The 21,499-nt window shown below is 32.7% G+C and overlaps 1 protein-coding gene across 5 annotated transcripts; it reads left to right on the top strand.

The window, feature by feature from the left end:
- The first annotated feature begins 13,067 nt into the window (after positions 1 to 13,067).
- On the top strand, positions 13,068 to 17,321 carry LOC107410211 (alkylated DNA repair protein ALKBH6 homolog). Of its 5 annotated transcripts, XM_048468963.2 has the most exons (9): positions 13,104 to 13,183; positions 13,553 to 13,623; positions 13,701 to 13,820; positions 13,912 to 13,972; positions 14,080 to 14,121; positions 14,639 to 14,751; positions 16,368 to 16,620; positions 16,721 to 16,767; positions 16,899 to 17,321. In XM_048468963.2, the coding sequence occupies exons 3-9, from the start codon at positions 13,713 to 13,715 to the stop codon at positions 17,043 to 17,045; spliced, it is 771 nt and encodes a 256-aa protein (XP_048324920.1). In that variant the 5' UTR covers positions 13,104 to 13,183; positions 13,553 to 13,623; positions 13,701 to 13,712; the 3' UTR covers positions 17,046 to 17,321. The 5 variants fall into 5 exon arrangements, with proteins under 5 accessions (XP_048324918.1, XP_048324920.1, XP_048324922.1 ...); XM_048468961.2 differs by lacking the exon at positions 13,553 to 13,623 and having other exon boundaries at positions 13,068 to 13,183; XM_048468965.2 differs by lacking the exon at positions 13,553 to 13,623 and having other exon boundaries at positions 13,145 to 13,183; positions 16,721 to 16,800; positions 16,899 to 17,034.
- Positions 17,322 to 21,499: the final 4,178 nt, after the last annotated feature.

The raw sequence follows: 21,499 nt of genomic DNA, 5'->3' as shown, positions 1-21,499 counted from the left end.
TGTGTAAACATATGTGATTATGTATATGTATATTTGAGTGTATATGAATATACATTATTTATATATTTATATATATTTTTGTATAAATATGTATATAAGCATGTATATGCTGGCTAAAAAGATTGTGTTTGCATGTATATGATTATATATATATACATGTGCGAATATGTATGAATGTATGTAGATGAATATATATTCTTGTGCAAATATAGATGTGTGTATATATATATATATATATTTGTGTTATTGGAAATTTTGGAAAAATTATTATATATATATTTTAAAATTTGACAAAATTGTAATTTAATTTTCTTATGTAAAACTTATGTGATTTAATGTATTTGTTGCATAAAATTATATTTATGGTTTTAGAGAAATTATTATGCTAAATCATATTAGGATTTAATATGATTTTTCATAAATTAATTTTAAGGATTTAAGAAATATAATAATTTTTAGTGTATAAAACTATATTTGTGTAGTTGAATAATTGTGGAATTGAAATTATTATAAAAGTAATTAATTTTATAAAACCATTGGATTTATGGAGTTATTTAAAAGGAAATATGAAATTTTATGGATTTTAATAAAAGTATATAAATCCTATTGTATTTTATTAAATTTCAGTAATTATAATATTATAAATTATAGTTTTAGATGCACCAAACATACTGGTGCTTTATACTATATTGTTAATTAGCATATAAGTATGTATGACTATTCTGTAAGAGCCATAGATTTGAAGGTTGGCAAGTATATTTGTGCAATAAGCATCAGCTGCCTTCCTCCTTGGCCATAGGATGGCTGGTTGTTATGTTATAAATCAGCACACAAGTTATATTTATGGTTGTTCTTTATGAACTAGGTTGATACAAGATAAGCAAGTATATTTGCATAGCGCGCATCAGTCGTTCCCGCCTTATCTGTAGGATGGCTGGTCATTACGGATTAATGTGTATATGTATGGTCATTCTGTGATGGTTGTGGGCCTAAGGATTGGCAAGTATATTTGCTCAGTGAGCATTAGTTATCTTCTCTTCGGTCAAAGGATGATTGTTTTAGCCATAGTAAATTATTTGAAATCAACACCGCGAGACACCAACGTGACCGATTGCAGGTTTCTCTCTTTAACCTCCCCATCAGGTAGTGCTTAGAACCACGAGTACTGTCTGATACTATTATGTTATGGTGCGTCAAGTATCTTTTTCATATATACGTATATATATATTATGTTATGTCTGTATGTACCACACCGTACAGGGGCAATGTTCCAATTCGGCCTTTGAATAGCTTAGTCTCGTAATTGTACCACCTACGAGACCAGTGGGTTAGATAGCTATTATAGACAACCGCCCGGACTGTATTGGTAGCAGTGTACTTGCGACAACTGATATCATAGGATTGTGTATTAGCATGTTATATGGTATCAGACGTATCTCCTCTACGACTGTGTACATTTATAACTTTTAAAATTTTACTTTATTTTATTTATTCATGATTATAACTTTTGATTATTATCATTATTTGTTATTATACTTATTATCGTTATTATTATTATTATTATGATGAACTATTATTGGTATTATTAATATTATTATTATAATTATTTGCCACTATGTTTGTTATTATTATTATTTACCATTGTTACTATTGTTAATTATTATGATAGTTATTATTATTATTTATTGTTGTTGTTGTTATTATTGTTGTTATTATTGTTATTATTATTGTAATTGTTATTATTAGTACTTGTGAACACTATTATGGTTATTATTATTATTATTATTTATTATTTATTTATTTATTATTATTATTATTATTACTCATGAATTTGTTACTATTATTACTATCATCATTAGTGTCAACTACATGTCTATTGTATTTATTCCATCAGATAAATATGATGGCCTTTGGACAAGTATGATAGCCTTTGGGTAAATTTTTAAGCAAGTTGTACTATTATTATTATTATTAATATTATTGTTATTTTATTACCCTTTTATCTACATTATGCATTTGATGTGTTCGTAAGACAATATAGAAATGAAAGACTGTATTAAGTGGGTGATGTGGACGGATACGAATATTTAAATGTATTCTTTATTTATTAAATTATTTTTAGTATATATATTCTTATACTTTGTTATTGAAATACTGCCTTTTATGGAAATATTATAGTAAGGTGGGAGAAATTAGGTAGTATGATATTGAAGTGTGTTTTTTATATAGGAAATTTTTGGAGAATGCTTAACCCTTAGGGAAGATGCTGCTGGATTTTCCATGAGATGGTTTAGTAGGGTTTCTCTTAGGATGAGGGCTTATTTATGATTCCGATAAGGGATCCGTGATAGGTCCTAACACTATTATCATCTGAGCACACTTAATTTTGAAGTTCTTTCAACCAAAGCCAACCATTCTGAAATGCTCTCGATGTTATGATAGTGACTATCATTACATTTGAATCGTCCATGGAAAATGCTTAATCTTTAAGGAAGATGCTGTCGGATTTTTCGTAGGACGGTTCAATAGGGTTTTTCCTAGGATTAGAGCTTATTTAGGATTCCGATAAAGGATCTTGGATGGGTCCTGACACTATTATCATTTGAGCATGCTTACTTTCAAAGTTTTTTCAACCAAAGGCAGCCATTCTGAAATTGTATTGATGTTATGAGCGTGATTATCATTACATTTGAATTATCCACCATTCCACACCTGTATGATATAGGAATGGACACCAGGTGGCCTGCTAGTGCCTCTTGCATTCGTCCACACTGGTTATCACAATCTACCCTCTGTAGGGCCCAATATCATTGCTAGCACACTTTTGACCGGTACATGGTCTGATATCATTTATAACACTTTATCTCCACTAGTGGACCTATCACTCTCTATTGATACTATTCCCAATCTAGCAAGTCCACACCTGGACAATGTAGGATTGGACACCAAGTAGCCTACTAGTACCTTTTGCATTCGTCCACACTGGTTATCACAATTCATTCTTTTTGGGGCCCAGCATCCTCGCTAGCACACTTTTAACCTGTACATGCTCTAATATCATTTATAACACTTTACCGTGGACCTGTCATTCTCTATCTATATTATTTACAATTTAGCTACCGCACTCAGTATGATATTTTTTGCTCAGAGCTTCTTAAGAGGTTACCAATCTTTAGATTACTCTAATTTGGGCATACTTCTTCAGTGTTCTTTCGAATCCTAAAGCCAATTGCTCTAATAATAATAATAGCAATATAATAATAACAATTACAATAACAAATAATAATAATAATAATAGAAAATCATAGTTATTAATAGATAAAATAAAGAAAAAATTTTAAAATTTATAAATATATTATGGAATTCGAACATTCGTAGTGAAGGTACGCTCGATATACCATATAGCATGCTAATGCATGGCCTCATAATATCAACTGTTGCAAGTACACTGCTACCAATATAGTCAAAGGTGGTTACCTATAGTGGTTGTCCGCCCACTAGCCTCATAGGTAGTAGATTTACGAGACAAAGCTATTCTTTGGTCGAATTGAGTCATGTCCTCATATAGTATGATTCAAACGGACATAACATAATATATATATATATATATATATATATATATATATGTGTGTGTGTGTAGATATACATGAAAAATATACTTGATGCATCATACAATATACCAGTGGTGTCAAATAGTACTTAGCATCCCAAGCACTATTCTGATAGGGAGGTTAAAGAGAGAAACCTACAATCAGTCACCTTGGCATTCTGTGGTGCAGATTTCTAATAACTTGCCATGGCTAAACCAGTCGTGCTTCGACCAAGAGAAGGATGGCTGATGCTCACTAAGCAAATATACTTGCCAATCCTCAGACCCATAGCTTCCATAGGATGGCAATACATACATGTATGCTAATCCGTAATAACTAGCTATCCTGCGGCCAATAGGGGAGATGGATGATGCTTACTCTGCAAATATACTTGCCTACCCTCTTTCACCACAGCTCACAAAGGATGACCATGTATATAATTTGCATGCTGATTTATAACATAATAATTAGCCATCCTCTGGCCAAGGTGATACAAACCTAGGTCAACTCGTGCCTAAATCCATATTATATTAGCCCGGTTCTAATTATGTTCAAGTTCTAATGGTCATCTTAACCCCTAACCAACCTGTGATTAGAAATCTTGGTATAATGAAGAAGCCACAATAAGTGATGGATATCCTATTGATAAGTCAAACTAAAACACTCATTCACTAATAGTGTTTTAGGTGTTCAAATAGAACAAAGAGAATTCAATCTCACAAATAATTTTTTGTATGAATAATGCATTGAATATTATTGATAAAACAAGCCCTTAAATAGGCTAAAAAGTTACAAAATAAAACCCTAATTATCTAGGTAAAATCGGCCACCAAAAGAAATGGAAACCTGGTTTGGCCAAAAGTTACCTCCTTTACTAATCTAATTTGGATTAATTAATTCTTTTATTTTAAATTAGGAATTAATTAAGTTACAATGAAAATAATAAAATAATAACTTTCCTAAGCTGATTTTTCCAGTAAATAATTAAATAAAAACCAAAAGTAAAGGTATTTTCCTGAAACAAAAAGTAGAATTCAAATTAGCCATCCTCTGGCCAAGGTGATACAAACCTAGGTCAACTCGTGCCTAAATCCATATTATATTAGCCCGGTTCTAATTATGTTCAAGTTCTAATGGTCATCTTAACCCCTAACCAACCTGTGATTAGAAATCTTGGTATAATGAAGAAGCCACAATAAGTGATGGATATCCTATTGATAAGTCAAACTAAAACACTCATTCACTAATAGTGTTTTAGGTGTTCAAATAGAACAAAGAGAATTCAATCTCACAAATAATTTTTTGTATGAATAATGCATTGAATATTATTGATAAAACAAGCCCTTAAATAGGCTAAAAAGTTACAAAATAAAACCCTAATTATCTAGGTAAAATCGGCCACCAAAAGAAATGGAAACCTGGTTTGGCCAAAAGTTACCTCCTTTACTAATCTAATTTGGATTAATTAATTCTTTTATTTTAAATTAGGAATTAATTAAGTTACAATGAAAATAATAAAATAATAACTTTCCTAAGCTGATTTTTCCAGTAAATAATTAAATAAAAACCAAAAGTAAAGGTATTTTCCTGAAACAAAAAGTAGAATTCAAATTAGGAAAGTAAAATGCTATCTTTTTGACTAAGTTGATTTTGATCAATTTTTGACCAATTTAAGCTCCAAATCAGCTTCCATATGCTTTGTAGGATGCCAAATAGGATTATCATGGAGTCCCACATGTTGCCCTTGCTTGAAGGAAAGAGAAAAAGCCAACTCAGCAAAATACAGTAAAGTCAGTGGATAATACAGCAAAATAGGCCAAATTGTCATGTTGTGCACATAGCCCCTTTTTGGATGCCTTTGAAGCTGTTGTGACTTGATTCCATGACCTCTTAGGCATATTTATGAATCCATGAAGCATTGTAACCATTTCATGCTGCCCGAACTCCATAAATTCACCAAAACAGCTACCTGGGTCCAAATTGGCTTCCACCACTTGTATGCTTAGAACAGACCTCGTATCTTCGATTATGGACAAGCCCCTTTGAGAATGAATTTCCACCCATATAAAGGCAGCAAGGTTTTCCTTAAACCTCTTAGCTTGAGCCCTAGTGATTGGCCTAGTCTTCATCCGTATCAGGTCGACTGTGCAGGTTCAGACGTATTCGCATCATTCCCTTCCTCTTGAAAAGGATTTGCCCTCAAATCAAAATCACACCTGCAGAAAAAAGAGATAAATCAGTAGCATTAAATGTGGCCCTAACATTGTACTCACCTGTTAAATCAAGTTTGCAGGCATTCTCGTTAATCCGCTCCAAAACTTGAAAAGGTCCATTCACATGCGGCATAAGCTTTGACTTTTTTGTTTTGGAAACCTTTCCTTTTGTAAGTGCAACCAAACCAAATCTCCTGGGTCAAACACTATCACAACAAAATCTAGAAATACATGCTCGTTATGGCAAAAATTACACTTTTTAAAGTTAGCAAATAATCTTTTCCAAATTTTTAAATTTCCACTAAGTAAAGCTCTTAACAATGCAGATAAAGTTCTATACAACAAAAACATCTTTAAATAAGCATCTTTATAAATTATAACCAGCAATGATTTCTTATTCAAAATTGTTTTATTAACATCACCAAAACTCAAAATTTTTTTATTTTATTTTTCCTCTCTTTTCTTTTTTTCTCTCAATTTAGCCCCCACTCCCGGCTTTTTCAACCTCCCTCTCACTCTCGGGGTTCTCTTTCTCTCTCATTCCACTCTTGGCCTTCTCTTGGTTTTTCCACTCAATTACCTTGAACAGGAAACTCGGATTACCTTCTTGGATGGATGGTGAAGCCGTAGGTGCCATACTAGCTTTCTCCTTGAGCTTTTCAGCCTCCTTCCTTTGTTGTATTTGTAGTTGATCTTTATACACCTCCTTAGGAGTTAATGGTTCCAGCTTGACCTTTTTACCTTTAAATCTAAAAATAATACAATTCTCTTGACCATAATGAATAGCATCTTTATCAAATTGCCATGATCTACATAATAGAATATATCCGGCATGCATAGGCATAACATCACACACAACAACATCCACATATTTATCTATGCTAAATTTTACCTTGGCTTGTTTATTCACTTTTATCTCATCACTATCATTAAGCCATTGTAATCTATATGGTTCTGGATGTTTAATAGTTGTTAAGCCTAATTTATCAACCACAATGTTACTAATTACATTTATACAACTTCCACTATCAATTATCATACTACAAATCTTACCTTGGATTTCACGTCAGGTGTGGAAGATGTTTTCCCTTTGAACTTGATCCTCATCCATATATACAGCCAGCACTCTCCTAGAAAGCAAGTTTAATTTGGCATTGGATGCATGTAGTGTCTAGCTCACCATTACCCTTTAACACCATGATTCTCCTATTCGGGCATTGATTGGATATGTGTCCTCATCCCTGGCACTTAAAACAAAAAATTTCTCTAGATTTTGAAGGTTTAGGATCAGATTTACCTTCAAATTTGTATGCTTGGACAAATTCGATTCTAGTCTCTCTCCTTGGCCGATTTGAACTTTCTTCGCCTAGTTTTGGTTTTGGCTTTGAATAATAGATGGGATTGCTACTCCAAGCACTTGGATTTAACCTCCCGCTGTTGGAAACTCCTCCAAACCATGAAATTACACCCTTCTTTTTGAATTGATGCTCTAATTTAATAGCCACATGCAATATCTCCTCTAATTCAACATATTGTTGCAATTCTTGTTGATTGGCTATCTCTCGATTCAAACCACCTAAAAACCTTGTCATGGTTGCATCTCTATCTTCATTCATGCTTAACCTCATCATAAGCATCTCCATCTCCTTGTAATAATCCTCCATGGACCTATTTCCTTGGGATAATGATTGAAGTCTTTGATGCAGCAACTTATGAGAGTGTGATGGTACAAATCACTTCCTCATAGCTCCTTTCATTTGTCGCCATATAGTAATCAATTCGTCACCTACTCTCCTTCATGTGTTTTGCTCATTAGTCCAGCATTGGAGTGCATAATATTTAAACTCTATTGCTGTCAATTTTCACCTTCTTAGCCTCCAAATAGTTGTGGCAATCGAAGATCATCTCCATATGTTCCTCCCACTCCAAGTATGCCTCCGGATCACTTTTCCCCATGAAAGGTGGTATGTTTACCTTGAAGTTGCCAAGATCACCATTTCCCTCCTCTGTCCTATGTCTCCCATGGCCTCGCCTCTCTTGGACAGCAAATGTTTCATCCATTCCTTTATCAAAATCATCTCCAAAATTTTCCTCTTTAAACTCCTCTCTAAGTCATCCACGGCCTCCTTGACCTTGACCTTCATGGAACTCTTGCCTCAAATTTGGTCCACCATGAGATGTTTCTATTCTATCCATCCTTTGATTTATGTGGTCAAATTGAGAATTCATCAGCTATAATTGTTCCAATATAGCCCTCATGTCCGTTTACTCATCACTCCCCGTAGCTCGGGAATCACCATGGAATCTTACAGATTTTTCTTCATTAATTCTTAGTGGTGGATCTCCTCTCCTCGACCTTGAATCTGTCATGTTAGTATAAATAATGCAAAATAAAATAAATTCTCACCAAATATCACTCCCTCACATGTTTCACTCAATTAAGGTCTCGACACTCGTGTTTTCACACTAATTTCGACTTTAACCTTCTTTTAAGCTCACACACTCTTGTCTTTTTCCACTCAAAACAATTAACTCAAAGTTCTAATTAAAACACCCACAAAACAGCAGTTAGATCACAAGTATATTTTAATTAAACTTATTAACAAAACAGTAGCAAAAAGCAAGTAATACCGAATGAATTTAAAAATACCTAAATTTTGAATGAATTCAAATATCCAGCAACAAAAATAATTCTCCAGAAACTCCAAATATTGAATAAACAATCAACAAAACAGCAGCTCCAAGAAATTTCCAGCAACAAATATCAACACCAAATTCAACAAACCGAAAAAAAAATTTTATTCGATTTTTTTTCTTTTTTTTTTATTCGGTTTTTTTACTCACAAAACATAAGACAATTGCAATAGCAATTATCAACACCAAAATTGCAATTCCAACACCAAATAATCACCAAACCCATGACCTCCAAAACAAAATACAAATTGTGCAGTTTTTCCTTTTTTTTTTTTTTTTTTATATGTTGTCGCAAACACACTCTTTTTTTTTTTTTTTTGGAATATATGAATGCAAATATTTAAGACTAAAATAGCAAAGAACAATCAACAAAAACCAAAATTAACAAGAATAATGATGAAAAACAACCAACAAACTAGGAAAACTTAATTTGACTAGGAATGATTTTTTTTTTTTTTTAAATGCAGAACGTGTATGATGATAGAAGCAACCTTAACCTAATGCTAAAATTGTAGAATAACAAAAAATCAAATAAAGCAAATAAAGATAGATCAAAACCTGAACAAAATTCGACTCTGATACCAAATGATACGAACCTAGATCGACTCACGCCTAAACCCGTATTATGTTAGCCTGAATCTAATTATGTTCAAGTTTTAATGGTCACCTTAACCCCTAACCAACCTGTGATTATAAACCTTGGTATAATGAAGAGAACAAAGAGAATTCAATCTCACAAATAATTTTCTGTATGAATAATGTACTGAATATTATTGATAAAATAAGCCCTTAAATAGGCTAAAAAGTTAGAAAATAAAACCCTAATTATCTAGGTAAAATCGGCCACCAAAAGAAATGGAAACCTAATTTAGTCGAAATTTACCTCATTTCCTAATCTAATTTGGATTAATTAATTTCTTTATTTTAAATTATAAATTAATTAATTTATAATGAAAATAATAAAATAATAACTTTTATAAGTTGATTTTTCTAGTAAATAATTGAATAAAAACCAAAAGTAAAGCTAATTTCCTAAAACAAAAAGTAGAAATCAAATTAGGAAAGTAAAATACTATCTTTTTTACTAAGTTGACTTTGACCAATCTTTGACCAATTTAAGCTCCAAATCAGCTTCCATATGCTTTGTAGGATTCCAAATAGGATTATCATGGAGTCCTACATGTTTCGCTTGCTTGGAGGAAAGAGAAAAAGCCAATCCAGGAAAATACAGTAAAGCCAGTAGGTAATACAGCAAAACGGGCCAAATTGTCATGTTGTGCACACAACCTCTTTTTGGATGCCTTTGAAGCTGCCTTGACTTGATTCCATGAAATCTTATGCATATTTATTGAATCCATGAAGCATTGTAACCATTTCATGCTGCCCGAACTCTATAAATGCACCAAAACCGCTATCCGGGTCCGAATTGGCTTCCATCTCTTATATGCTTAAAACAGTCCTTGTAACTTCAGATATGGACAAGCCCCTTTGAAAATAAATTTCCACCTAGATAAAGGCAGCAAGGTTGTCCTTAAGCCTCTTAGCTTGAGTTCTAGTGATTGGCCCAGTCTTTATCCATATCCGATCGACACCCCAGTGGGTTGTCGGTTGTGCGGGTTCGGGCAGATTCGCAGCACAAGGAGGGGGACAACCGATGCTCACTGTGCAAATATACTTGGCAACCCTCACGTTCATGGCTCCCACAAGATGATTATAATATAATAACCAATCATCTTGAGGTCAAGGAGGGGGTGGCTGATACTCGCTGTACAAAATACTTACCAACTCTCAGGTCCATAGCTCCCATAGGATGATCATACATACTTGCACATTAATTAATAATACAGTGCAAAACACTAGTACTGTATGATGCATCTAAAAATTATAAAAATTTACAATATCATCAATAGTAAATTTTGATAAAATACCATAACATTTGATACACTTTTGCTAAACTCATAAAATTCCATATTTCTTTTTAAATTACCACATAAATTTAGCAATTTTATAAAGTTAATTATTACCACTATAATTTCTTTAAAATCATAAATATAAATTTTATGTAACAAATATATTTACACCAAATAAGTTTTACATAATAAAGTTAAATAACAATTTTCTTAAATTTTAAAACATTCACAATATTTATTCAAAATTTCCAATAACACAATATATATATATATATATATATATATATATAACACACATCTATATCCAAACAAGTATATATATTCATCTATATACATTTATAAATATTCACAAAAAAATATATACAATCATATACATATAAACACAAACTTCTTGGCAAGCATATACATGCTCATATACATATTTATACAGAAATATATACAAATAATGTCTATTCATATACACTCAGATATACGTATACATAATCACATATGTTTACACACATACATTGATATTTATACATACACAATTCCTTTAACAAGCATACACATATACATATATATATATATATATATATATATTCATATACTCAAAAAAAAAAAAATATATATATATATATATATATGTATATGGATCTACACACAGGCCAAAGGAGTACCCATATATACTTGTGCATGTATATATATACAAGAATATATATTTGCAAACATACATGCATATATTTATACAAAAAATGGTAAATTTTCAAATGTACCATCATAATTCACAAATAAGGTATCAATGGAAAACTAAAGAGAATAGGAACATGCTACTGACCTTTGTTGGGCACAAGACCATCGGTGGTGGCCGGAAAATGACTGGGAAAACTAGGCCAAAGTTCAGATTGTCATATCACCAAAATGGTAGAGAATTGAGCTAAATGGAGCACTGAATTAAGCTCAGGAGATCCAAAATTGGTGGGAAGGATGATCAATTCGGCCAGGAGGTGGTCGGATTATTGGAAAACCGACTTCGCTGTCATCGACAATGAACTCCCGATATGGGCTCTTCTGGTGATGATTCATCGTGATTTCTCGGCTGCCAGCTGGAATCTTCACAGGCTCCGCCCTCGTCCGGTGCATATGGTGCACAGATGGTTGAAATGGCAAGAAACCAACGAGGCCAGGAGAGGGGGAGAGAGAGAGAGAGAGAGAGAGAGAGAGAGAGAGAGAGAGAGAGAGAGAGAGCTTCCCACATGAGAGAGGGGAGAGGAAAAAGAAAAGAAAAAATAATTTTTTATTAAGGATGACGCATGGCACACTCTATCATGACACATGACATCTTTCTAAACGTGACATGTGAAACTTTCCAATTAGTAACACGTGACACAATTCAGAAACTCCTTTAAAATATTCCATTACCTGATAAATTCAATCTCGAAAAAGATACCATGACTTTAAAGACCCGTAATTTTTCAACCGTAGCTCCAAATCAAGCATGTCGTTAGTTTACCAGCTCGTATCGACAAGCACTATCACATAGTACATGAGTCAAAATCAATCCATATAAATAAAAAGTCAACTTTGGGCTCACTAATTAGTTCAAGACGCATCTTGTTTTGACCATAACATTTTATCCTTAGGTTTGATTTTGATGTACTACTAGTCTACAAACTCGTGTCAACGAGTACTTCATCACAATAACTTGATCAGTGCAAAATTTCTCTCATCGTAAAAAGTCAACCGTGAGACTCACTTGGTCAACCACGATTAACATTGGTTAAACTTAGTCAAAAATGCAAATTTGGGGCATTTTTTTTGGGTCGGGATGTTACAAGAAAGGAGAGAGAAAATAAACCATACGCCATTTTTCGTGCTCTAGTCACTGCTGTTGCTCACATGGCGGCCCACTGCATCGATTGCCTTGAGATCGACCAGCAGACTAAGTTTCATGACCAATAGGTCGGCGATGGGCTAGGATAAGTGAGATTTTCAATAGCAATGCCGCCCTCTTTGCCGGTCGTTTTCTCTAAATCCAGCCACCCCCTATCCTAGTAGTATTCACATACCAAATAATAAGGTTATGGTTTATTGGTTAACTGATTAGTTTTTAATTCTTATTAAAATTGAAATAAATACTCATAGGAAAAAAAAAATTAAATATTATTTCTATTTTTATGTTTGGTGACAATATTGAAAAAGATTTAAAGTTTAGCTTTTATAAATACTTTTGTTTACAAAATTTTCCAATTTGGTCAAAATATAATAAAAACTCAACTTTTTATATTTATATATGTATTTTTATTATATGATAAACTATTTAAATTTATTATGAATATGATATAAGTATATTTAAAACTTTATTTAGGATAATATGAAAATAACAATTCTAAGATTTTAATAAGAAATAATTATTCTTTAAATAAAGGATTTATTTATTTGGCATACCATTTTTGGAATTTGAAAATATATCAAATATAAAAGGGAAGAAAATAATATCTGCCTCTATTTTACATATCGATTTACTTTAAAATAAATTTGTAGATTTCACCATCTTACGAAAATAAATAAATAAATTTAAATTACGGTTTTGAATTTTGATATTATTATTATTATTTTTTTTTGAATTACGGTTTTAATCGCGAAACATGTCCCTACGCCCATTTAATTTTTGATTTATAAACTGTACAAAATGTAAATGCCACGGAAATAAATAAATAAATGAATGAATGAACAAAGCGCACCTCTCCTCCACCATCTCCGTTGAGAGGTTTTGCTCTGTGCTACGGCAGAAAAGATGGTAATCTTCTGACCTTTTCTTTCTTCCTCTCTTCGCTTGAATGTGAAGCAAACTATTACTCTATCTACAAACTATCAAACCATTTCTAAATGCATCACGGAGACCTATTTCGCTTTTTTTCTATTAGATTTGCGTTCTGCCGATTAGGAAAATAGGAGGGCAAATCCTCTATCAACGATTGCTGTTCCTTTTTTATTTTTTTTATTTATTTAATTTTTTAAAATTTAAGATTTTAAATAAGAAAATAACATGCTTTTCATGTCTTTGACTCCGTTCCATTTTTGCTTTGGCTAACATTCGAACCATGTAGAGAGATTTTTCATGGTGTTGGTCAATTACTTAAAAAGTTCCTGGTTTTCATGTATTTAGTGTATAACTTTTGTGGAATTCACAAATTGCTGCCTTGATAAGTCTTAGGAGGAGTATCCCTCATCTTTCTGGTCAGCCCTCACTTGGTTTAATTAAAGTCTCTTCAATTATGGTTCTGAATGACATTCACTTATCATGGCTTTGACAGAGTCACGGAGGAATGGAAGGAAATGATATTCTTGGTGACTTCAAAATTGGATCTCTCCCAACTTTAATATACATTCCTGACTTCGTTACAGAGAGCGAGCAAACTGCGCTTCTAAATAAAGTATATAGTTACATATTATTTGGCCCCCTTCTCCCCTATGTGTTTGCCTTTCTTATTATTCTTATCATACTTTTCTCTTCCTTCTTATTAGATCTATGAAGCTCCAGTTTCAAAGTGGAAATCTGTTAAAAATAGAAGGCTACAGAATTGGGGTATATTGGCATATCTGTTTATTCTTCTGTCGTCTTCGAAACTTACATATGCATGTTATTTGGAATTTGTTCGCATTGGTTTCAATTTGTTTATTGTCTGTTCTTAGCAGGTGGTGTTGTCCATGAAAAGGGTCTTGTTTCGCAAGAATGTAAGTAAGGAACTAACAGTAGTTTATTAGTCTTTCTCTCTCAATTACAGAAAAGTATCAGTCTCAATCATGTTATTCTCCCAATTTGAAATTTAAAAGTTCAAGGAAATACTTGGAGGAAAAAGATAAGAAAATCAAATAGATAGTGGAATTCGCTTCATAGTTATAAGAAGAGTTTGTTAATGATAATATAACAAGTGACAGAATTGCTGAAGTTGGGTGATGTGATGACTTATAAGTAAGATTATGAAAAGAGAATTGATTACTACATTTATGTGATGTTTTATAGTTATTGTGGTGTCAAAAATAGAAATTTGCTAGTTATTTGAAGCATATGATTCAGTGTGCATTTTTTATGTTAGGTAATTATGCACATCTAACCACCTTAATTTACAATGTTCCTATATTAGAAATTATATTTGTTGCAGTATTCTACAGTTGAAACTTGAATGTTTGGTGGGTTAAGATATATAAATGACTATCTCTCTCTCTCTCTCTCTCTCTCTCTCTTACATAGTGCCATCTTGGCTGACAAAGATTACACAAAAGGTGCATGATGATTCAGGGATGTTCCCTTTGCCGATTAATCATGTTCTTGTCAATGAGTACCTTCCTGACCAAGGGATAATGGTTTGTACTGCGCCTCCATTTGTGGTCTTTCCTATTTTTTATTTTTTATTTTTTTTTCAATTTTTTATCAATATGTTTTAATTTATTGTTTGCACATGCATTTTCCCCTGTGATAAATCCTCAGGAATCTTTTATATATATATATATATATATATATATATTTATGTTAGTGTTTAAACATAAGTTCCAAATTGGCTAAAACATGGGGATCCTAAAGGTATATATGAGGCTTGGGTTACTACCCTTATGGGTTAACCTTTTTGGATGGAACCTCAAGCCTCAATAATTAATTGTTTCTTCATTTGGGAAGTTACATACTACCACATTAGCTTATTGATCTTGAATAAGATATTCTTGTTAATAAAGGAAATGCCCATCAATATAATGGTTTATAAAGGTTCAAATACTGAAATAAAATAAAATAAGATATTTTTGTTTCATTGACATAATAGCAAAAAGTGCCCATTCCCAAAAATAGTGAGGCCAACCAGGCAAAGCAGAAGTGTGTTCAGTGGAGTTAGGACTCACCAGGGGGCATCCTCATAAATGACAAGTTACTTGGAATTATAGGACTTATATCTGAATTTGTGTCCTTGTACAGAGTCTTGGTCTTAGCTCTCTGCCACCCCCCAGCACCTGCATGTTCTAGTGCTAAGTAGCTACTGGTGGAGGAAGGACAAACATGCATTGTTGCCATTTGACTATGGTGAGGGATGGTCCTGTATCTCCTGCATGGAAGAGGTCTAGAATACACTAGTGGTGGCATATATATGTTGATCCTGGAGATTGTTCCCATCAGTTGGGCTTGGATGGAGGAAGGACAAACATGCATTGTTTCCATTTGACTATGGTGAGGGATGGTCCAATATCTCCTGCATAGACGGAGTCTTGAATACAGTAGTGGTGGCATATATATGTTCATACTGGAGATTGTTCCCATCATGTGAGGCTTGGATGTGCATTCAGTATGCTGCATGGCATATTTGATATGTTGGACATCTCTAGTCTCTTATAGGGCTGTGTAGCACCAAAATGGGCTGCTTTGGATCCATCATGAGGATTGATTTGGGTTCTGCTATGCTCTAAGACCTCAGAAACTAGCATGGACAGAGAAGGGACACTGTACTATCAAGGGAAACTCTTATGTGGATCTTTGGATCTTGAGTTGATCTCCTGGTGGCATGCCTGCTTGATAACTCATGTTCTTGTCTCAAGTATTGGTCTTTAGGCTTGATGATGCAAGATCCAATAGAATAATAAAGAAACAGATAAAACTAGGCAATACAAAAAGAGAGGGGGAAAAAAAAATTTATTTCTTATTTTATATATATTTTTAAGTAGTGTGGTTGGTTGGGAAGACTATGAAGTCAAGACCCCGGCACATCTGAGGATACTTGCCTAAGTAAAAAGGACATATTATTGGAAAAAATAAAGACTTTGTTGCTGAGAGAGGTGCGGTGTAGCAAATAACAATAAATCATGTCTGTTCACCGATCCTCAGAGGAGGTTGGTGTAATTGACTATTGTTTGAATAACTATCTTTTTAAATACTTTTGGGTTGAAGATTTGTACCATGCATTTGATCTGTTTTACTTGAATTACCATCTGTCATACAGCCGCACCAGGATGGCCCTGCTTATTTTCCAGTAGTAGCAATTCTATCTCTTGGCTCACCTGTTGTTATGGACTTCACTCCCCATTTAAGTTTAAGATTCTGCACAAGTACATGGACAAACAATGTTAAGGATAGAAGTTCTAATAAAGGAGCACTTGACATTGAGAGAGTCCAATGGTTGGATAACCACTCTCCTTTTTCTGTGCTGTTGATGCCACGCAGTTTACTGATATTCAAAGACAAAGCGTATTCAGGTAGAATCACATATTTGGTTCTCAAAGTAACAGCTTCTTCTAAATGATGAAGTTCTCCTGTTTTATCTTACTTACATGTTTAAGTATCTCATATTTCCAGATTACTTGCATGGTATAAAAGATGTTGAGGTGCAAAGTTATAATGGAGTAAGTAATATTGATTGGTGAATTTTGCTTACGGCAAGTTACATTTCCATTGTCAATGTGGTTCACTTGAATTGTTCTGTGTAGGTGGTTGGTTCTTTTATTTCTGACATTGTTACATTTCCTTTATTCAGGTTATAAATGAAGTTGAAGCTGTGAATGAGCAAGTATTAGATCATTCACTGTCAAAAGATGTCAAGAGTATTCAAAGGACTACCAACAGAGTTTCTTTGACCTGTAGATCGGTATTGAAAGTTCATAAAAATCTGTTCAAGATTTAGAAGATCACAAAAGGAGGTACTTTGTTCAATCTGTATAATGAGAACCGTAAGTTCATCCTATCCTCCTTTTTATTCCATTGTATGATTGCGTGGTTTGTCTGGGCTGCAGATTGTGTAGCACAGAAGTAATCTCTTATATTTTCTGTGATTGAAAAGTTCTATGTCATTTGTCTATAAGGGTAGCTACAAGTTTTCCTTCCAACTTACATTTCATCTTTCTTGTTACTTAGTCCAAATTTAACATGCAAATTTAGTTTTCAAGAATTTTGATGTTCAGCTGTCCGGTGTGCATGGTTTGAATTGTTAGAGGGAGAATTTATTATAAACTTAGCTGGTGGAAGATCCTTTTGAAGGAAATTGATGGATTCAATTGCAATCAGAGAAGGTGGTTGTGTTTATATATCCATAATATAGGAGGAATTTTTGGTGGGATTGGATGTAATGGATTAGAATGCAGGTGATTTTATTTACACTACAAAACTTATTAGGCTATACCACATTTTAAATTTTTTTAATATAAAATAAATATAAAAGGTTAGAAATATTTAAAGGTGTAAATGAGTAAAGCCAAACCGAGTATATTAGCATTTTCAAACTTAGTATGTGTGATTTTAAAGGTATCCAAGCTTGGCTCAAAGTCAAAAGATAAATATTGAAATTACTATATCAAGTTCAATTTGGCTAAGCTCGAGTTTAATTCGGTATGATTCATTATATTATACAAATTTAAAAACTTAGGGGGATATATTCAATATAGAATTTAATGGATTGAAAATGAGTTATAGATTTTAAAGGATTTGATAGAATGTAATGGAATTCTATAGATTTCATAAAGAATTTATAAGAATCCAATGAAAGTTTTAGAATTAAAACTGAATTTTATATTGACAATTTTATTTACGATTTTACTGTTAAAGTTTTTTTTAAATCCATCAGTTTTTAAAATATTTTAAAATCAATGATTTTTTGAATACTATTAGATTTTAAAAAAATTTTACAACGTCCTAATTGAATATACCTGGATTTTATGCATTTTTATAGAATTTATTAAAATCTGAATTGAATATCATTAGATTTGTATAGACTCCTTTAAAATCTGAATTAAATATTTTCAAATTTTTAAATACTTTTCAAAATTTTCAAATTCTATATTAATACACCCTCTTTAGAATATTTGTTTTCTTAAAATAAAAATCTTGAATGGATAAATTAATAAGTTTTATTTATTCTATTAAATTTTTATAATATTAATTTAATTTTAAAAAGTTTATAAATTTAAAATATAAAAATATTATTTTTGCTTTATAAATACTCAATATGTTTAAATTTGCAATATAACTTTTTTATTTAAATATATATAGATGATAAATTTGGGCTATAAGTTACTTTGCTTCTTGGTTTTTTTTTTGTTTTGTTTTTTTTGTTTTTTTTTTTTTTTGTTTCTTTGTTTTTTTGTTTTTTTGTTTTTTTTTTTATGAGTCAGAATTTGTTTTTTTTTATGAGTTGAATTTGAATGAGCTAAAATTGAGCTGATCACAAACTACTCTAGCTTATTTACAGCCCTATAAATATCTTTTAAGTATTTAAACAAATATTGTCCAAATTATTTATACCATGCGAACTAATATAGTCTAATCGTGTATTCTTCACTTTTAACTAACAAGTGAAAATATAAATTTTGGTTGTATAAAGGCTGATGAAAATATAAGCCTAGGTTGTATAAACTTGAAGACTATGTATTTCGATACACATACGCTGGGTGGATTGATATTGTTTAGGTTCATAACAGATGAAAATATAATCTTGTGTAAAGCAGAAGAATTTATGCACGCCTGTATACATGTACCAAACGGACGAATTTCAATATACATGTACCAGACAGGCCTCTATTGTCCAATTGATATGTACCATGCTCTTACTCTTCGCTCACGTTGGAAGCCCTTAAAGACCATATATCCTATTTTTGTGAAAAGAAAATAGGTGAAAGCAAGCGCATCCCACAAGGGATTAAAGCGTGTGTAACATTGAAGATATTTATTTATTTAAACGTATATGGAAGGGATTAAAATGCCAACCCAAATAAAGTTTCTACAAAAGAAGAAAAAAAAATAAAAATGTAATTTTATTTTATATTTACCTTTTTAGTAACAATTGTTCGGATGAGGTACCAGTACCAAGTTATTATTCATACAATCCTACACCAACTCCACAATCTTTGTCCCTCCGCCTCGGCCAAGTACTGGGTTTACTACTCCAGATGTCCCCCCACCCCAATCAAAACATGACCGTTTATCGTTCGTTCCACCATCTCCATAACTGACCATTCATCACTTGTTCCACCATCTCCGAAACCAAGCCACCACCCACCCTCTTAAATCTCATTAACAAGGGGATTACTCGCCCTCTTCAAGTCACCAACAAACTCCTCCGCTACCCAGCTCTCTCGTTACTATGCCTCTTCCTCCTATTATAGGAGTTTCTTACGCATCTACACCGCCAACTCTAATTCCCTACTATTAATTATTTTAATTTCACTTCTCTCTATTATTTAGTATTAAATTTAGGAAAAATATAAACAAACAAAAAATAAAACGGAACACTAAAATTTCAAGTTCGTTCAGTCAGAAAGGCTCCATCCTATGTTCACAGGCGAAGACAGCGAAAACATTCCACTATCAATCAAAGGATAATACAAAAGAGTTCAATAAACTAACAAAAATTCCAATCCCAAATATACCCAAATATACCCAAATCATTCTCTTATTTCAGAAACAATTTTCAAGAGCAGAAAAGAAAATCAAAAGAAAACTTTATAAATATATTTTTCTAGTTCCAAAATAAACTAGAAACCAAAAAGCTACATGCATATGAGATTCGCTGTTACATGCTGCTGTCCACACTTCTCAGCTAAGATAACAATGGCTCTTCTACCCACAAAATGCCACATGGGTGCTAATTCCAAAAGTACATTATTTGGCTATTAAAGCCACTCATCACAAATCTCCACCTCGGTTTAAATAGGTAAAAGGTATTTTAAAAATGAAATTTTATAAATGCCTTCTCCATGCTTCATGGACAACTTAGAAACTACAAACACAACAAGTTAAGCAACACTTGAACTTGCAACAATCAAAACCCACTTATACAGTATCTTCCAAAATCCAAGAAAATTTACGAATAGCTTTTTGCAAGCTCCACCTGCTTAAAAAGACCATGGTCTAGACCTGCACTAATAGACTTAAAGTTTTGTAGTAATCACATAGCAAAGATCATATATATGCTAACTGTAAACTTGGGTGAGTTAGGCTCAACACACCGCAAACAATATCCATTCACCGCAAATTCAAATCCAAGGAATCCAAACTTTCCTATCTTTCCGTCATGATTATCATCAATTACATGCGCATATGTATAACAACCAAATACTTCTAAATAAGTAGTAGAACAACAAAGCTATACTGATTTAGGCTTTTCAAACCAAAAGTAGTCGATGGAGACCCAAGGTAAGTATAACTAACAACTTCATCGCAAAGTTCCAAAGATCGACCAAACTGTGAAAGCAATAGTAGTTTAAATTTTCAATAAAAAGGCTATATTCATACATTTTGAAACTCTAAATTGTTATGTTTCCCAAATAGTGAGATGTCTCACTATGTCATCAGTATTGTAGAAATTACTATCACAATAATACACCCATAATTTCATCAAAAGATTCATCAACAATATCCAAATCTAGAAAAGAGGAACCAATAACATCTCCAATAACCGTATTACCCTGAACAATATAGAGGCCATGAGATGGCTTTCCAAAAATTGTAATACCATCATCTTTACAAACTCTCAAAACTCCACCTCCAACGGATTACTCATGACCAAGGCAGTCAAGAGTACCCAAAAATATAAGATTTCCCTCCAAATCTAGCACATGGCAAACATATATCATAGTCTCAGTACACCATCATACGTCTTAATTTGAACATTCCCAATACCAACATTACTTACTTACATTCTTGCGCTACAAGACCCTTTTCATGGATAACGCCACTTGCTAAGAATATGTAACATTGCAAGTTATTGAAAACATATAATCTAGTGCGCATTTTGTACGTTAGGTAATGATGCACAGCTATCTAACCACCACAGTTTACAATGTTCTTGCATTAGAATTTATGCTTGTTGCAATATTCTAATGTTGAAACTTGAATATTTGGTGGGTTAAGATACATCCCTCTCTTTCTTTCCCACATAATGCCATCTTGTCTAACAAAGATTACACCAAAGGTGCATGTTCCCTTTGTTGATTAATCACTTTCTTGTTAATCAGTACCTTCCTGACCAAGGAATAACGGTTTGTACTAAGCCATCATCTACGATCTTTCCTGACAAAGGGATAACGGTTCCACTTGTTGATCAAAAGAAAAGGAAAGATTAGGCGTTTGGGGCTTGGGGTTCTA

The sequence above is a fragment of the Ziziphus jujuba genome, chromosome 10 (genome assembly GCF_031755915.1).
Source record: "Ziziphus jujuba cultivar Dongzao chromosome 10, ASM3175591v1".
Taxonomy (NCBI): domain Eukaryota; kingdom Viridiplantae; phylum Streptophyta; class Magnoliopsida; order Rosales; family Rhamnaceae; genus Ziziphus; species Ziziphus jujuba.
Note: the sequence above shows the minus strand (reverse complement) of the source record. Positions and strands in the feature narration are given on the sequence as shown.